At 43.4% G+C, this 19695-nt stretch overlaps 1 protein-coding gene across 7 annotated transcripts in view; it reads left to right on the forward strand.

Annotated features, from left to right (window-relative positions):
- ptprk (protein tyrosine phosphatase receptor type K) overlaps positions 1–19695 on the forward strand; it is a 139583-nt gene that overhangs the window by 91718 nt on the left and 28170 nt on the right. For all 7 annotated transcript variants that reach the window (XM_083789788.1, XM_083789792.1, XM_083789790.1 and 4 more), the window contains exons 10-19: positions 6014–6196; positions 6536–6655; positions 6993–7102; positions 7509–7710; positions 7913–8018; positions 8360–8432; positions 8957–9079; positions 9625–9699; positions 11111–11147; positions 16578–16713. In XM_083789788.1, the coding sequence (XP_083645914.1) occupies positions 6014–6196; positions 6536–6655; positions 6993–7102; positions 7509–7710; positions 7913–8018; positions 8360–8432; positions 8957–9079; positions 9625–9699; positions 11111–11147; positions 16578–16713 (1165 nt within the window). The remainder of the gene's footprint in view (positions 1–6013; positions 6197–6535; positions 6656–6992; positions 7103–7508; positions 7711–7912; positions 8019–8359; positions 8433–8956; positions 9080–9624; positions 9700–11110; positions 11148–16577; positions 16714–19695) is intronic.

Below are 19695 nucleotides of genomic sequence, written 5' to 3' on the forward strand. Positions count from 1 at the left end.
AGGTCTGATCATGCCACCTGTAGTGTGTGCAAAATTTTAGTTCTGCGCTCCTGCACAGTATGATGGACACTGGCATGTTTAGTGAACACACACACACACACACACACACACACACACACACACACACACACACACACACACACACACACACACACACACACACACACACACACACACACAGCTTCATTAAAAAACAATACAGTTCATGAAAAATAGAGAAAGTATCACTTGCATGGATGCAGACACACGTAAGCTTGCACACACACACACACACACACACACACACACACACACACACACACACATAGAGAGAGACAGGCACACACGCACTCCACTGGGTAATTGATATGATATCAGACAAGGGTTTCATCTCCCATAGGAAAAACGGTGGGGATCTTCTCTTCTCTTCTCTTCTCTTCTCTTCTCTTCTCTTCTCTTCTCTTCTCTTCTCTTCTCTTCTCTTCTCTTCTCTATTAATCCCTTACCTCGTTGTATCTATTCTCTACCAGTGTCTCTCTCTTACCCCAAACCCATCACTACTCTCTCTCCCTGTCTCACACCACTCCTCTCTCTCCCTTTTTCCATTTTTCCAGTGATTTATTGCTCTTGTCTGAAGGGTGAAAAATAATCAACTTGAAGTTGAGGAGAGAGAGAGAGACATTTAATCCAAATCCTGAATTTTCTGCTGAAGAACTCTTGGTCATGGCAGGTTACACACACGCGCGCGAGCACGCACGCACGCACGCGCAGGCCCTGACTTGGACAGGGCACAAGAGTCACATTACTGTGTTGCACTAACTCAGCATCACATGGATTTGTGGAAGAATGGAATGGCACGCACACACAGTCACACACAGTCTCACCCCCCCCCCCCCCCCCCCCACACACACACACACACACACACACACACATCCATCCACGCAGACACACACAGTCAGCAGCATCGTACGTAAGGGTCAGGTCAATGGCTTTTCTTAATCCAGATCTAGAATGAAGAGAGTGGACATTTCCTATTCTATATTGGTGTGTTAAACGGATCATTAACGTGGATTCTCCAGCATTTGAGAGCACACAAACCATGAGATTTCGCTGACAGACAGAGAGAAAGAGATACACACAGTAAAATCAGAGAGTGTACACACTAAAAATAGGTTCCACATTTTGTATACCTTTTGGAGTAAAAGATTATATTTTGTCAAAGTTAAAGCTCTGTAATATAGAGCAAAGATATTGAGTCTATATCTTTGGGGAGACTTGGCACCACCCACCTGAACTGAAGCCGTGCCCACAGCTGTTGTTGTATGATGATGGCAGAGGGTTAGGGCATGATTTTACTGTGTCAGTAAAAAAGGCTTTCAGCTTTCAGGAAGAAACCAAAAATACACAGGGAAGACATATTCGAATATTCTAACCACACCCGGGGGTCTATTATTATATTATATTATATATTACACCACCTTTAAATGAACACTGCACAAAGTGCACATGTTCCAGGGAAGCAGTAACAGAGAAGTAGAGGCAGACAGCCAGGAGTACCATTTGTCAAACTCATGACAGTGGAAGGATTAGGCCTACTAGAAACTAATTGGTCGGATTAACTTGGATTATGGCCACAAATCTTTGTATACCCTCTCTTCTTCTCAGACTCTTTCTCATTTCATCCCCTTTCCCTTCCATCTTAATCCTCTTTTTTCCCCTCCGATGTCTCTCCTACGTTTCTTGCCATTCCAGTGTTTGTCGGTGCATTCCACCGTTGGTTGACTTCACTACATGTAGCCCGTCTCCCCAATGAATCCACTTTCATTTCTGTAGCTTTTGTCCCGTGGCGCTTTCATCAGAGCCTCTGGATTGTGTCGATACGAGGCCGCATTATTTTGTCGTCCTCGCCTGTTATTGTTTTGGTGCTCTCATTGGCATTGTGGTGCTTCTCAAAGCCCCCCGTCTGCAAGAGACAAAGCCTATTTTAGTTCCAACATGAATTTGGCCGTTTGTGTGTTTGTCTGAAGGGAGGCCGACAGGGGAACAAGGCGGCCCTCTGTGCGTGTGTTTTTTTAAACTGTTGGAACATGGCCCTCATGCCTTTGGCCACCTTCCAAGCTAGTTATCTCTCTCTCTCTCTCTCTCTCTCTCTCTCTCTCTCTCTCTCTCTCTCTGACACTCACTCCTGCTTTCATCCCTCGCTCCCTACAACCTCCCCATCCTTCACTCCTATGCATGAATGATGTTGAATATCTCTCTCTCTCTCTCTCTCTCTCTCTCTCTCTCTCTCTCTCTCTCTCTCTCTCTTCCATTCTTCCCTTCCACTCATGCTTGTATTTGTTTCCCTCTCTCTTTCATCATCTCTGTATGTTTCTCTCTGTCTCTAACCCCCCACCCCACCCCCCCATTTCATTCTCAGCAGTAAATAGACAGAGATAAGCAGAAATGCATTATGGGTCAGGAGGGGAATGGGGTTTGAAATTCAGGTTGGAAATACGTGACCTGTGTGTGTGTGTGTGTGTGTGTGTGTGTGTGTGTGTGTGTGTGTATGTGCATGTGCACGCTCACGTGCCTGCGCGCGCACACACGCCAAATACTCGTATATTTTTTTAATTCCAGGTTTAAAACCGTCTCAGTGTTGGCATCAAGAGACCCTGAAATCGATACAATTTATTACACTGCGTAACGATGTGTGTGTGTGTGTGTGTGTGGTTTGTGTCTAATAGCTAGGTTTATGGTGAGGATCACAAGTATTGATTTGAACAGAGGGAGAGAGACAGGCAAACAGGCAGACGGAGAGTGAGAGAGAGACAGGGCAAGGCAGGGAGCATTACTGTTATCTCTCTCTCCATTTAAATGTCAACCACCCAGTAACAGGATGATGCAGAAATGAAATGTTCTGACCCCCTCTATTAACTATTAACACACACACACACACACACACACACACACACACACACACACACACACACACACACACACACACACACACACACACACACACACACACACACACACACACACACACACGTGCACACACACAGGAGCAATAATATTTGCTCAGCAGACAATTACCTGCTCTCGTCTCTTCCCCTCTTCAATTCATTTCCTTCTCTCTCTCTCTCTCTCTCTCTCTCTCTCTCTCCATTCGCTCTCTATTATTTGTTTGCGTCTCTATAATATCAGCTTTCTATTTACATCTAAATTACTTAGCAAGCCACAACATGTTTGCATTTCAGCTTACTGCTCTCTGACTGTGTGTGTGTGTGTGTGTGTGTGTGTGTGTGAGTGAGAGAGTGTGATGTGTTTGCCCTTGACACTGTTCTCATTATGAGAAGTTTTATTGGAGACACTACCCCCCCTTCTCTCTCTCTCTCTCTCTCTCTCTCTCTCTCTCTCTCTCTCTCTCTCTCTCTCTCTGTCTCTCTGTCTGTCCCTGTCTCACTCTCTCTGTCTCCATATATCTCCTTCACTCTCTCTCACACCCACCCAGATTTAATCTTGATTCTGTCACAACCTAGTGTCTGTGTGTGTGTGTGTGTCTGTGTGCGAGCGTGCATACTGCATGAGTGTGCGTGGTGAGTTTATGTGGATGTCTCCCCCTCTATCTCGGTGTGTGTGTGTGTGTGTGTGTGTGTGTGTGTGTGTGTGTGTGTGTGTGTGTGTGTGTGTGTGTGTGTGTGTGTGTGTGTGTGTGTGTGTGTGTGTGTGTGTGTGTGTGTGTGTGTGTGTGTGTGTGTGTGAGTGCGTGTGTGCGTGTGCGTGCGTGCGCGCGTGAGTGACAGGCAGATAATGGGTTGTCAGAAGAAGTGACAAGTTTGTGTCCTTGTGTTTTCTCCTTTGAGAGAGAGAGAAATAGCACGGTATCAGTTTAAGCTGATGTGTTTTTTATTACAACATTCTGAGGACACAGAGGAGGAAGTAGCTAGTGGAGCAGAACGCCGTACAGAGAGAAGTTTCAGCAGAGGTGACATGGTGGCTGTCGCCTCCACCAAGCCATCGACTGGTTGGTGATACCCAACACCTTTATTAACAGCTTGATGACATTTGGGGAAAAATAATTGACAGAAGAATAGTGGCGACTTGATTCATGTTATATTTAGAGTGGTAACTTTTAGACATAATGGTAATTTCTTTAGATAGTGATAGTGTAGCCCGCCTCGGGTGTTACAATAGTTAATAAGTATAACTCCTTTAACGGGGGCACGGTGGCACAGTTGGTAGTGCTGTCGCCTCACAGCTAGAAGGTCCTGGGTTCGATTCCCGCTCGGGGCGCTGTGGGTGCTGGCGGCGTGTTTCCTCCTCCGTGTCATCAGTGCCCATACCCGAAGGCGGGGTTGGTGAAAGGGCCTTTCTGTGTGGAGTTTGCATGTTCTCCCCGTGTCCCCTAGGGTAGGTACCCTCACAAAAACATGCAGTAATCCTGGTCTCTAAACTGCCTCCCCCTGGCCAGCCGGGACGCCTGATGGAGGGGAAAGGAACTGGTTGGAATAACGTGTTCCTTCCACGCGCTACATCCAACCAGGGAAACTCCCCCCTGTCAGGTGTAAAGGAGCAACTTGGACACTCAAGCATGAAGGAAGCATGAGTTAAGTCCGTTGCTCTCCCTAGGTTGGCGGAGGGTGTGTAGAGCCCAGGATCACATCACAGGATGATTGACACAGGGGTGAAAAATGGGTTACAAAATCGTGGGACAAAAAAAATAATTAAAAAAAATAAATAAGTATAACTCCTTTAGATAGAATGGTGACTCGATTAGATAGAATGGTAACTCCTGTAGATAGAAATGGTAACTAAGCATAGAATAGCGGCGGCTCCTGTTAATTCATCAAGAAACACACACTCATAATCTGACATAAAGTAGTGCCATGTAGCTCCATCACTTTAGTGACTGATATAAATAAATGACGAGAGAAAGAGGATGATAGATTCTGGTTGGTGTTTGCAGTCCTGCTCCATTGAGGAAGCTGCTTCCTGGCTCTGCGTGTGTTTATGTATGTGCATTCATTGATCGAGTTAAATGAGCCAGTTAAGGTAATCATTGCCCACGGCAGCGAAGAGAGCAGTTGAGCAGATGAAATTGGCAACTCTGGGAAAAAAAAGCATACTAGAGATACCACACCAAATACACACACACAGCCTGTAAAGTTATTTCACTTTCATATTTGAATTGCAGAGACAGATTTTTCCATATGGGGAGAGTTTTGACAAAAAAAAAAAACACGCCCACACACATACTGAGGCGGACACGTTTTTTGAGCCTTGGACATATTCGTATTTCCGTTCCACCGCGGAATGTCGCCATCTGCAAAGTCAACTCATCAAAAGACGTATTTGTAATTTCCCCCGCATCTGCTGTAGGCCTATTCGTGATGTTAATTATTTATTCTGACGCCCAGTTTGACAGACGGACTGAGCGCGGCAGCACACAACACCCCTGTAGGCCTGCCCCGCTCATGAATATTTATTATGGAATCAGTCCGACCAGGAGACTCATTAGAATGTTCTGGAGATTGAGTACACCTAGCTCATACCCTCGGCCAGGTGGCCTAAAGTCAGAAGTCTGTTTGTAAGGTAGATTTATGCTCCCTCTCTCCCTCCGCTCCGCCATCTCTCTATAGAACATCTCTCTATAGAACATCTCTCTATAGAACCATGTTTATGCTCGCTCTCTCTCCCTCCACTCCGCCATCTCTCTATAGAACATCTCTCTATAGAACCATGTTTATGCTCGCTCTCTCTCCCTCCACTCCGCCATCTCTCTATAGAACATCTCTCTATAGAACCATGTTTATGCTCCCTCTCTCCCTCAGCTCCGCCATCTCTCTATAGAACATCTCTCTATAGAACCATGTTTATGCTCCCTCTCTCTCCCTCCGCTCCGCCATCTCTCTATAGAACATCTCTCTATAGAACCATGTTTATGCTCCCTCTCTCTCCCTCCGCTCCGCCATCTCTATAGAACATCTCTCTATAGAACCATGTTTATGCTCCCTCTCTCTCTCTCTCTCTCCGCTCCGCCATCTTTCTATAGAACCGATGCGAACCCCCAAGCGCCTGAAGATAGCCGAGACCAGGTCTCGTCTGATTGCCGTGGACTGGGAGTCGCTGGGCTACAACATAACACGATGCCACACGTTCAACGTCACCATCTGTTACCACTACATGACGGCCAGCAACCACAGCAAGGCTGACTGCTTGGACATGGACCCGAAAGGTAACGTCTAATTTGCTGCAGTTACAATTACTTTAACCATATCTCTTGATAACATTGCTAATCCAACGTGTCCGTTTTGAATTGTAGCCAAGGCATGGTTTTATGTAGTACAGTGGTTTCAACCTCGCGGGCTAAGATTTCTATGTAAATATAACATTAATAATAAACAAATATTTCTATTAGGTCTTTACCCACCTGGCCATAAGATTCAGAGTAGCGAACAAAGATTTCTAGATTTATGTTTACTACAAGCCAAAAGGGCTATAGCCGATGAAAACGACTATGCAAGTTGTTAAAAAGTTCCTGGGTTTAATTATGCAATGCACTTTTTGAACACAGCACCTCGCCACCTCGTGGGCAACTTGCCACCTTACACCAACGTCAGTCTGAAGATGATTCTGACCAATCCAGAAGGACGCAAGGAGAGCGACGAGACAGTCATACAAACCGACGAGGATGGTATGACACACACACGCACATACACACACACACACGCGCACACGCACACGCACGCACACACACACACACACACACACACACACACACACACACACACACACACACACACACACACACACACACACACACACACACACACACACACACACACACATTTACACACGTTTATTTATGTCCACACAAAGGGAAATACACAAGGACACACAAACACTGTAACCAAACAGCCATTTCAAACGGTATTGTGTGTCTGTCATCGCTTCCTAATCAGCCAGTGTGTCATCCTTTTTGTTATTCCTGTTATTTTTAAATTGTGTGTGTGTGGTGTGTGTGTTAACAGTTCCGGGTCCAGTTCCCAGTCAGTCAGTGCGTGCCACTCCGTTCGAGGACAGAATCCTCTTGTACTGGAAGGAACCCGCTGAGCCCAATGGAGTCATCATACAATATGAGGTAATAATGATAACGCTGCTGTTGGCGCGCAGATCCTCCTCTATCAGGTCAGGAGATCTAATCCCTTCATGTTGGCTGGAAGGGATAAATAATGCTCTGTCCTGTCCTCCCTTGAAAAGTACTGATAACGTGCCTTTGGGCAAGTCACTTGACCTCATTCACTTCCTATGGGTGGAGAAGTAAGAAAGTCCCCTAGCCTGTAGAGTGTATTAGATTGACCACCCTAGTGTCCATATTCTGCGCATACATCTGGTGAGAATTGGTGAACATTCAGTAACATTAGCAGATCAACAACGCACTGTGCTGCAAAAAGAGTGTACAATGTCAGTATCATTACATTGTATGGGCGCATGGCGTCTTTGATGATAGATGTCGGCTGTCAAACACGTTTTTTTCTCCTCTACAGATCAGCTATAGTGGTGTGCGTTCGTTCGATCCGTCGGTGCCTCTCCAGCGACCGGGCCTGATGGTGTCCCTGCCCTCTAACGCCACCCATAACCTGTTCTCCCAGCTCCACCCCGGTGTCACCTACCAGCTCTCAATACGAGCGTCCACCTCCAAAGGATTTGGACCGGCAACCACACTCAACGTTACCACTAACATTTCAGGTGAAATAGAACCTTTAATATCAAAGTTATGGAGCATAAAATTGTCTGTTAAGTTATGTTATAATTCGACTTTCCCTTGCTGGTATGGTTAATTAAAATGTAATAATTATTTATTATTTATCATATGTAATGTAGATGTGAGATACGTTTGGCTGGCTAGTTCATAATGTTTTACTGAATCTCTCTCTCTCTCTCTCTCTAGCCCCTACATTAGAGGAGTATGATGGGTCTGAAGCCTTTCTGAACGAAACAGCAACAACCATCACCGTCTTGCTCAAACCTGCTCAGGCTAAAGGAGCACCTATAAGGTACACAATCATGCACTATATCATTCTGTATCTGGAAACACTGTACACTGTACTTGGAAAAACAAATCCAAACACACTATAATATATATACAGGCAGAAGTGTATCCTTCTATTCTTGTCAAAGTTACTTCCTACACAGCTTTGCCCCAATGAAGGTCAACTGACCGAAAAAACTTTGGCATTTCTTTATGAAAGAAACCTTCATTGATCCAAGTGTTCCAAAACCTACCTTTCCGTTTTCTAACACCTCGGCCAGAGTATCGACTTCTTACACAGCAAAAAAAAAAGAAAAAAAAAAGAAGTTAAAAAAAAAGGATATTAACTGATGTTGTTTTCTGCAGTGCATACCAGATTGTGGTGGAGGAGGTGAACCCTCGGCGATCACGACGCCAAGCTTCCTCTGACTGCTACCAGGTGTGTTTCCGCCTTCTTGGAGCTGTGGCAATTACTGTATTATGTAAACTAACCAACTACTGATTTAAAATTATAATTATTTCACTTGTCAAGCATGCATTTAATTTTTTTTATAGTTCTTTAGACCAGAGACCAGACCAGAGTAACAACTACCTCAAGACAAGACAATCATGAATGTGAATTAAACAAGCCTGAATCTTATACCCTGGAGGGAGATTTATTCACAAGAAAATATATGTTTTTGAACAGCTATTTGTACCATGAGTACATTCACACAGAACAATAAATATTGCGCAAAGATAAAGCAACATAATGATTTCAGAAAAAAATTCTGAGATGTATGAATGAGACATCTTTCATACAATTGTAATGCAAAAATATTTGCCGGCAAGTATTCAGCATTTTGGTATTATTTATTCACCCCGATGGCTGTGGTTAACGTCCATATGCTGCTCCTAACCTTGTCCACGAACAAACGTACACATGAATAACGACAACACACGTTGTTTATCCAATTCTTCCAGGTCCCGGTGTCCTACCACAGCGCCTCCAGTGGTGGATCACCATATTACTACGCTGCCCAGCTCTCTCCCAGTAACCTGCCTGAGCCCCTCCCTTTCACCGTGGGAGACAACAGGACTTATCAGGTAACGCCGGCCTATTGGAACAGGCTAATAGCCAGGTGCCTTTCTTTATTTTACAAATGTGTGTTTGCACATGCAAGGAATTTGAGCTGGTACTGTAGCAACAGCAAGAAATATATAGAATAAAATAACACGTGCTCAAACTGTATAGGCTGAGGCAGCATGACAAAATTCGAGTTTGGAAATGAGAAATGCCACATGAACTGGAAAGGACAGAAGTTTGTACCGTATAGTCTTAGAAGAGAGCAAATCAAATAGAAAATTATAATAATTAAATGCATTGGACTGTGTAACACAAGCCCATTAAGAGTAAACACCAGGGGAAACGCCAAACTGAAGGTCATTGATTTGTTCCAGTATTTGCTGTCAAATTGAAGGAAGTCTACACAGCAGCTGCCATGTCTGGTACAACATTTATTTCCAGCCGTGTTTTAACATGGATCCATCCGGGTATACATTATACAGTCCACACTTCATGCCTCATGTTCACCGTTTGATCAGAATTGCAAATGCAGGTAAATTGAACATCCGACCCTCCTTTCCTCCAGGGATTCTATAATTCTCCGTTGGCTCCCAGGAAGAACTACAACATCTACCTGCAGGCTGTTAGCAGCACAGAGAGGGTAAATATGAATTATTATGCATGTGCAGTGCATTTATACATTGAACACACTAACGCTACAGAATCTGCTTAGATGTTAGTACACAGTGAAATCCTCAGCGTTATCCACATTAATCAAAATGCACACGCACTGAAACTAATTGTATTTATTCTCAAAATAGCACATTGATCATGATCAGTACAATCTCTAAACAATCCTTGACAACAAAGATCATCAAACATGTAAAAATGTTAACATGTAAAAAGCTCCTTTCAAACTGTTGGCTGTACCTGCCTATTGACAGGGTAAAATAAACTGTAATATACAGAATATCGTCGGGGAAGAAACCTTGTACGTCCAAAAAATAACCTGTGTTCCAATGGGTCCAAGTTCTTCATTTAGTCACAAAAGCTCTTGTTAATACTTTTGATTGATTTACCGGTAATATTTAATTAAACAAGCTCATCTGGATCTAAATAATGATGGAATAGATAGATGGAATGATCGGCAAACTCTATTTTCACTACTTGCGCACGACACTGTCATGCGTGGAAGTAGAGCGTTAACAAAAAAACATTAAAAGTTGAATTATGGATACACAAGGTTTTTTCCCTGACAGCGGCAATATATTATACATGCATGTAGAATGACAGGCTAAGCGTGCTAAAACAAGTGCCTGCAAGCCACTGTATTTTAGGTGTTCTTCTGAGAGAGAAGGAACCCACACGACATGTAATAATCACACGCACTTGTGAGAGGAGTGCCTTTTGGTCACAAGCACTGCAGTCATTAAGAACACACACTGTCACAGTGGCTTCATCATTGCTGAAGTGGTTTCTGTATGGGCGGTGGTTCTCATCATTTTCATTTCAAGATCCCCCACATTGACATGTACACTATTTGACATATCTGAAAAGCGTTTGTGCCAGGGAACCCCATATAGTAACAGAAGATTTGACAAATTTCTAGCTGATTTACTAGCTTGTCACATATGGCTTAGAATCTAAACCTTTCTTAATTTTTCTGGGGAACCCCCTCAAGTACCCCTGGAGACCCCACTTTGAGAGCCACGTACTGCTGTATACCTGGGCTTCTGGCAAATGGTGCATTTATCTAGTGCCTTTATCCAAAGTGCACATTCATACATTCACCCATTCACACACACTTTCGACAGTAACACTAGGGGAGCTGGGAATCGTACTGGGAACTTTTGTTTCCCAGTGTTCTAGACAGATGCTAGGTTTGATGTTTTCCTTGTATCCTAGTTTCTTTGAAACACAACAGTTTTCTCTTTGCACTTTACTTATGTAAACATTTATCCTGTCGTTTGTTGACTAGCGTTCATGCCATTTAATCTGATTTCGTACCTGTAATTCGCACTGGTTTGCGTTTTTCTAAATGCCTAAATTGTAAATTGTCTTTTTCAACCCAGGAAACGAAGACACAGTGTATCAGGCTGGCTACTAAAGGTGAGGAAATAATATCCCTCAGTCAGGTCTGAATCACACATTTCAGATCTTTTTTTGTTTTTGTTTTACCTTTCGCAATGAAACTGTGAAGATTCTTAAAAACAGCTTCCTTTTAGAAGAATTCTGTTCTACAAAAAAGTTTGACACACCTTTCATGTCCCTTTTATTATTGTTACCCCGGGTTACCCTGGCTTATCTTATTTTATGTGACGACTGTCTAATCTAATCCTCTAATGAATGTGTGTTTTCCTGCTGTGACCCTGACGGCCGGTCATTAATCTGTGTATTTTCCTGAAGCGCCCTGTCCTTAGAAAATCTGTCAGGAGTGATATCACAGATCGTTCAGAGACAACGTTTTGAATATTCAGATCACCGCTTCGTCTCTCCTTATGTGCGTGTGAATACACGTGCACACGTTAGTGTTTGTTACAGAGACAAATTAATTTCTGTATTATGCATGATAGAGATTGTATGTGTGTAAATGGTACACACTGTGCAGTCTAGGGAGTGCGTGGGGCTGTCTAAATGTCATGTTTTTACTAGCTGCCATATGCTAGTAGATTATCAGGCTGACTCTAAGAGGTCGGAGTGTAATCCCTAGACAGCGGACACACACGCACACACACACACACACACACACACACACACAGAGTATAGTAGGGCTTTATACAGTAGAAATCAACGGATGAACTCGAGGGCACCACCAAGATGCTCTCATTGGAAACATTATCCTTTTGGCCATTTGGCTGTTAATACACACAGGATGGTTAGAGATATAACCGCAGAATGGTGAACAGGTTACGGTCCATTTATAATAATATCCATTTTGTCTGATTTGCAGAATTAAAACAACAGAAACGCTTATGAGTAAAACTAAGCATTGCTATATTTGGATGTTGATTTTTTTGTTCTTCTCCAAGATTACTGAACAATACTCCCTTTGTATTAATATTTACTGTATGTTTGTATCAACTGTCAACCTTGTATGGCAGTTGGTAGTAAATGGTGCATGGTTTGATGTTCACACTGCGTGTCTGGAGAGGAAACAGTGGCACCAGAGGACACCATGGCATAGTTGTACATGTGCTTTGGATTTCCCATCTAATCACAGCCTTAAGATTCACTGGAAGCTTGTGGTTATTGGAGCAGGTGGGTACTTACTGTAGCTATAGCCAGTCTGTGTGTTTTTCTAGCCCCAGGGAGATGTTGGGATGTTGGCCTGAGTGAGGCTCCGGGACATGTTCTGCCTTGACGGAAGCTAACAGAGCCTGGAGGAGGTTTCCTCTAATCGAAGTGGAGGATGCATTAATGGATGGAGGGTCAGCCGGGGTCAGCCCTGTCTTTGGGGCGGTAGTGGGTTAAGCGCTTGGTGGTCTTATTAGGTCATTTGCATCGTAGTGCCTTTGCAAATGCCTCAGGGAGTGTCTGTGTGTTTGTACTGACCTGGATAATTTTTAATAGACATTAAGGGCTGCTCCAGTCATTAACCACATGAACCCTGGCGTCCCTATTCTGGGCTTGACATAATATAAGGCAAACATTCGGCCAAAATAGCAGATCAGCAAACAAATCTTGTAGCTATTTTTGGGCAATATATTTGATATATTTATTAACAAAAAGAGGGGTAAGGACCCCTGGGGGACCCTGATCATTGAAGTATAATAATATAGTATAATATAATTATAGTAGGCTATAATATACTATATTATAGTATAATGATATATATTAAGTATACGGTAATATACTTCAAGGATTGGGTTGTATGTGGAGATTAGGCTGCTCTGGTGTTTTCTTTTGTTTCATTTTGTTTTGTTTTGTCATCTCTATGTGAAGCCAAACATTTCCCTTGTCTCAGAGCAGTATAATAACTTTGTGCAACTGGAACAACAATGATAATAGTATGTCTAGCTTTTGCACATATGATTTCCGTCTATGCGGTGCGCATGGGCCAAATATATACCTCTACCCTATAATATTACCCAAGCTCTCTAAAACTAGACTTCCACACCACCGTGTGATAATAATCTTTAATGAATAATAATAACACATTTGGTTTCCCCACTTATTTGATCGGCTTTAGAGCAGGGTGAAGTGTGGATTCTCCGAAATGGAATGGCAGTGGATTTTGACGGGCAAAGATGTCTGGGAGACTTGGAATAGGATTAGTGTGGCCCATACATGCCAGGACGTCAGGATAGCCATGCGCTGCCTTTTACGTAATGAAGAATGGAGGCTTTAGTCTGAAGCACCAGCACTGTGTCAGTGCTGCGCTTTGGAACGGCTTTAAATCTCAAAATATCAAGACGGAGATGTAGAGAGATTGCGATTATCTTGTATTTAGCATTAGAGACAGATTATTATTTTGATAGATGTGTTGCATCATGAGTGGTTGTGTATTTGTGTGTTGGATTATGATAATACGTTCTGATGTTGTTGGTGTTGCACAGACTGAACTCTTCTTGCTCTTATGAGATTAGATCAGTGAGGAGAGTTTAGGGCCGTGAAAACAGATGCCCTCTGTGTCATACATCACACGCAGTAAAATGATCAGTGTCGATTTATCCATTGTAAGTCTAGAGAGTGTACAAATGGAACCAAACAGACCCTTAATACCCATTTGGTTCTATTTGTACACAGGATTTTATTGTGTAAGGTGCACATACTGTACAGTAGAACTCCCTGAACCTTTGCCAGGATGACTCCTGCCTCTGTACTGTATATTTTCTGTTGTCGTGCTAGCTAAGCGCATTTTTAGACAAGCTATACTGTTAAGTTATGGATAGGATCAACCCCTTTCATTTACAAGCCGTTATTAGTCTGCTGTGGCTCAAATGGCTATAGATTTTCTTTCACCAGAGAATTTAACATCGAGTTAAACCTCAGTGTTCTGTGCTGTTATTTATTCAACCATAGCATGCGCAGCTGATTGGATATTTATGTCAAACTTACTGGTATACCGTGAGGTTTGCATAATCAGCCTGACAAAACGCAAAACATGAAAATTTCAAGTTTAGAAGAGGATTTGTTTTTACAGGAGCTGTGTCAGAGCAGAGATAACTTGACCGTCCATTTACTGATCATTACACTGTAATTTGATGCCTTTAGAGAACATCCAGACCATAACCCATTGAGACCTGAGACCAGATTCTAGAAATGTCTTCTAAATCCTTATCTAAAATCAAAGTTTTCTGAAAAACCTATATTTCTATATCAGTGGTGCCAATGGTGGTAATTGGCCACCGATCGCTGTCTGAAGATATGTTGTTCCAGGGACCCTCCAGAAGTAAATATTTAAGTTAAAAACGTTTGCCGTGAAAGAATATAACATTAAGACTCACACGTTTTCCCGATTCTTCAAAAATAGCAGATCTACAAGCTCGTAGCATGGCACTCGGTGCCGCACTATGAGCTTACTGTATATATCTGCTATTTTTCTAAAACTAAAGTATAAAATGATGGTTAAAGTGGTTAAAAGCTGAAGCGACACAGATACGCTCCGAGTTTCATGTCCGCCATCACGCAGGCGGTGGGCGTGAATCCGCCACGGTGCCTCATGATTGGCCATGCTCGTGGTGGGAGGGAGAGACTGACGGCGAGGGCAATCTGTCGCTGCACCAGTTACTCCCACGGGTTAGACAGGGCGCCTGTCAGCAGAGGGATCATGTTGGACTTGGGAGGAGTACTGTAGGGTGTTCCCTTGCCCACGCTATGTCCTCCTGGTGAAACCCCTCGCTGGCAGGTGAACCAGTAGCCGGAAAAAAGCACTGACAAGATAACACACACACACGCACACACACACATGCGCGCACGCACGCACACATGCGCGCGCACACACATGTACACACACACACACACACACACACACACACACACACACACACATGTGTAGGGAATTCAGGAATTGGCATATTGAAAAATAATTAGCTACTACTAAAAGTCTCCAAAACACCGACATAATTCTGGAGGCGATAAAGTGGCATGCCATGCTGGTGGGAGCTGACATTGTAAATGCCCGTTGGATAACGACAAAGGCCATGTTGGCCTAATGATACTGTGTGCCGGTGCCATGTTTCCAGACAGTCCTATGGAGGCGTGTGTGGAGGAATGAATCCTCCAGGGGTGTGAGTGTCTGGGAGCTTTAGGGCTGGTTGAGTAGGGTGAGCGCTCCCGGGGAGAAGCTGCTGAGGTAGAGTTGTTCTTAAATGGACCGGGACCGTCTCCCAGGAGGAGAGAGGGCTTTCTGAAACAGATGGCTGCCTGGGCGGGCAGGGACAATGGCGGTCTTCCCTGGCCCTTTCTTCACCCTGGTCCCATGCAGCTCCTTGACAGAGGGCAAGCTGACAGCCAATGACCCAGTCAGCAGTGCAGATAATGTTCCATACTGTATAGTGCGCTACAGCTTGTCCTTGGAGCAAGAGGCAGTAAAGAAAAACCACACTGTGGTGGGGGGCGGAATATGAGGAGGCTTTTTTGAGTGTGATTATTTTTTATTTCATTTACCGTTATTACGATTTAACGTTGAACTTCTGCTGCAGGAAGAACGCCCCCTGTTGGGCCTTCTTGATTATGCAGATGATGTTACGGACTGTTCATTGGATGTTGAAGGATTCGGCATAGAAGGTTGCCAGTAAACTTCAAACTACTGCACAGTCTGGTTCATACTGTATACAGCCCTTACGCACATCAATTAGCATGCGGCTCTGTTAAATGCACATAGACTCATTGGATTAATGGCACGGTCAAGTACCAGGGACATATTCTTTTCTTTTTGAGTGCACACTCCTGCTTTTAGCAGATGAGCTTTAACACTGACTGTAGTACGCTACTGATACCTAAGTGCACGGCGTTTTTCTTCTGCTTCCAATGTTCAGCAAACAACAGCTCTCAGGAAAAAAAAGAGAAAGTAATACAATGACGGTATAGATTACAAGTGACAAACGACACTTTACACAATTACCTTCCCCGATTTTCACACACTCTGCATGAGTACGATTTTGACATCCTGCTGAGACACCACTTATCTGTGATTTGTTGTAGCAATTTTCAACTGAAGCCCCTTTAAATAACCTCCCAATGCTTATCGCCCATGTAGCTTTGATATTAACGGTTTAGGCCTACTGAAGAGTGAACATTGAAAGAATGATAACGCTGGATTTGTAGGAATATTTTATTTCCACTCGTGGGCACTTTATCTCCCAGCCAAACCGAGCGCATACAAAATACTGCTGCCAAGTGGCTGCAGATAGTGAGTGATTACGACTGTGGCAGTGAGCAAAATCGCAGGACCCATGACATTTTTTATACGTTTTTCTTTTCTGGATGGCACTAACTTTGCCACAAATATGTATTTATCTGCCGGGCTTAATTTCTATTGTCATCTATGAGGCTATTCTTCAAATGACAATAATGACTTTTTTTTACCAATACCAGGTGCTACAGAGGAGCCAGAGGTCATTCCAGACCCTGCCAAGCAGACTGACCGGGTGGTGAAGATCGCTGGCATCAGTGCTGGAGTACTGGTCTTTATATTGCTGGTGTTGGTAGCCATCCTGCTGGTTAAAAAGAGGTGAGTGATTGATTGCCTGTGCTTAGTAAAAAGCTTTTAATGCCTGCTGACTGCCAACGCATTCATACACAACAAATGCACACAAACAAATCACATGCGCAACCAAAGACATGTTGTTGTTGTGTTGTTCACTGCTGTAGTACTGTAGCTTCACCATCCATCCACCATAAAGTTGATCTCCCTTCAGAACATACATATTCACGTCCTATAGTTTTTATTTATTTTCATGTTGAAGTCACAACATAGCAAAAGCTGTTAATGTATTGAATGACCAAAATTAGATACAGTACATTTTGTTTTGTTTTTACTTTCTTCTGTATGAGATCTGACCAGTTGCAATCTGGTGATGTGCTCACTAACAGTAGCACACTGGAATTTATCTGGGCAAAATACTTTTGTGATGACATACACAGATCTTTTAGATGGATGAACCAACACAAGCGTTCTGACGAGTCACATCATTTGCTTTACATCTGGCGAGGCAGGCTTCACATGCTGGAGTTTGCCTTGGTACTGTATTGTGAACTCACGTAACATTGATGTTTTACACTGGCACAGGGCTCCACCATGTGGCCACTTACCACACCTACAATGTGTCTGACACGGTCACACGTTCTTCCACCATACAATGTCAAAATCCATAGAGGAGCTGTATTTATTCCAGAACACAGGGTATTTCCACTCCACTACAACGTTTCACAGATAATTCCCGTACTCTCCGTGGCATTCAGCTTTGAGATCAGAGGCCGTGTTTCAGACAGCCGTAGCTGAGGTAGAGAGGCCATCTGGGAATCGGACGGTAGCCCGTTTGACCCGATATGTTCAACTGTCCCTAAGAGCTCTGCCCTCTGAGACCATAAAATACTCCTTCACCTGTGTCACAGTCAATGGTACTCTCTTTCACCTGTGCCACAGTCAATGGTACTCCCTTTCACCTGTGTCGCAGTCAATGGTACTAAACTAGACAGATGGTGGGAAGGTAAATAGTTGGATTTAATCAAATATGTAGTTGAAGTCATTCTTCTGAGTTCTGACCATCACAGTTTTTTGTAAATATTAGATATGGTAAACAGGCTTTGTGAACCTTCTCCAGGTCTAGCCTAACCCTCCAGTTAACATTTAAACCCTATATATTTTGTTGACTCCTAGGTCCCTCTATACAAAATCAACAAGCTCCAGATACGATTTGAGTTTATAGGTCTGTTATTTTTGCTGAATGTTCACCCCCAGAATAGGGACGCTACGCTAGGTAGGGTACATGTGGTTAAAATCCAGGTCTAACCCTTCAGTGAAACAACATTTAATGGCTTCAAAGTTCAAACTAAAACTAAATAACAATAGCTCCATAATGCAGCTTTCTTCTCTTTTAAACCGGTGTCACAGTGACTCACAATGGCAGTCTACACACAATGGCACACACACACACACACACACACACACACACACACACACACACACACACACAAACACACGTGTGCGTGTGCGCTGTTGGCAACTATGTGATGATAATGAATAGGGCCATTGTTCCTCCCTACGCGACCTTTCAATTAGACCGTGGTGATCAGAGCCAGGTTCTCTCATTAGAAAGACTGTAATTATGAATTCATTGCCCCCTGAGTCACACACCAGCATGTGTCATCCGCTTGTCTCATCATGGAGAAATCTTTTGTTCGCTGTGATTGACAGCTGACACCCCATAACCACATGAACTCCAGCTTCTCTAGACTCATACTCGGTATGCCATAGTAGGAAAATAATCAGGAAAGAAACAGCCAATCATTGGCGAAAATAGCCAAACATTCGGCAAAAGCAAACCTCTACAAGCGTAACGTGTGACGAACCAATTGTGCGTTGAACCTTTGATTGTGCAACATTTCCATTACGCATACTGTAGCTGCGAATCGGAAAAACAGACACTTATCCAACGATTCTCGGTTGATGAATTTGCGGCGGCGCTGTAGGAGGTTTCAGCAGGACGGTGATGACAAGAACGTCACCGGAAGGGGGTCAGAGCAAGCACCTAAGACCGCCGTCTCCCAATTACAGCCACTCACGGTCAATCTCAGTCAATTACATCTAATTACAGTCCCATTAAGCAGTGACGGCAGCGACCTGCGGTCACAAGGCTACTGTCACGTACTGCCTGCTTCCTTCCTGACCCCACACACCTCTACATTTTATGTCAGCTCTTATGGTGAATTCTAACAATGGAACATGCCTGTTTCTCACTGTGAAAAAATGTGCCACTTCATTTTAACGTCTGCTAAAGGGAAAGCACTCCCATTTTTAATGATATTATGATGGCTCTCTTTCTTTTGTCATAGTTAAGTGAACAGCAGTGACAGAATCCATTTTGGCTTTTTTCCACGCGTGGCTCTGCTGTCAAACGGATCATTTAAGCCAGCGTATATAGAGTTGAAAATGTTTCTAGAGTAAATACTGGCATGATTGGCGTCTCTCCATTTATCTCTCAGACATTTCTAATTGCGTCTACCAATTTTAGTTTTCATAATGTAAGAGTTCAGATGACCTGGTCATCTCAGTTCAGGCGCACGCATGATTTTTAAAGGTATAACGTGCCAAAGGAATCGTTGCAAGCTTAGGTTGGCACATGAACAGATATTTTGTTTTATTTGTTTACATGATTGCAATTGCAGTTTTTTTATTGCTTACTAGTTTGTACCTACCTCTGCATCTCCTGTTCCCAGGCTGGAAACAGAAGCTACTGTAGAACGACATCTAGGCCTACGCTAAAATACAATGTTACTCTAACTCTGATCTAATCTGTAACGTGTACAAGATGGCATTCTCAGCATGGAATCAGAAGTCGCATAACGTATGTAGAGAGGCAGTTTGTTGGTTGGCAACATCCAGTTAGATCTACTGATCAGATCAAATTTTCTCAACGTTTGTGGACGTCCAAGGCACCCAACATGTGCTCCTCAAAGTCAAATGGAGGCTGGTTTATGACAACATAATAAC

This window comes from Protomyctophum parallelum (assembly GCF_964188405.1).
Source record: "Protomyctophum parallelum genome assembly, chromosome: 19".
NCBI lineage: Eukaryota > Metazoa > Chordata > Actinopteri > Myctophiformes > Myctophidae > Protomyctophum > Protomyctophum parallelum.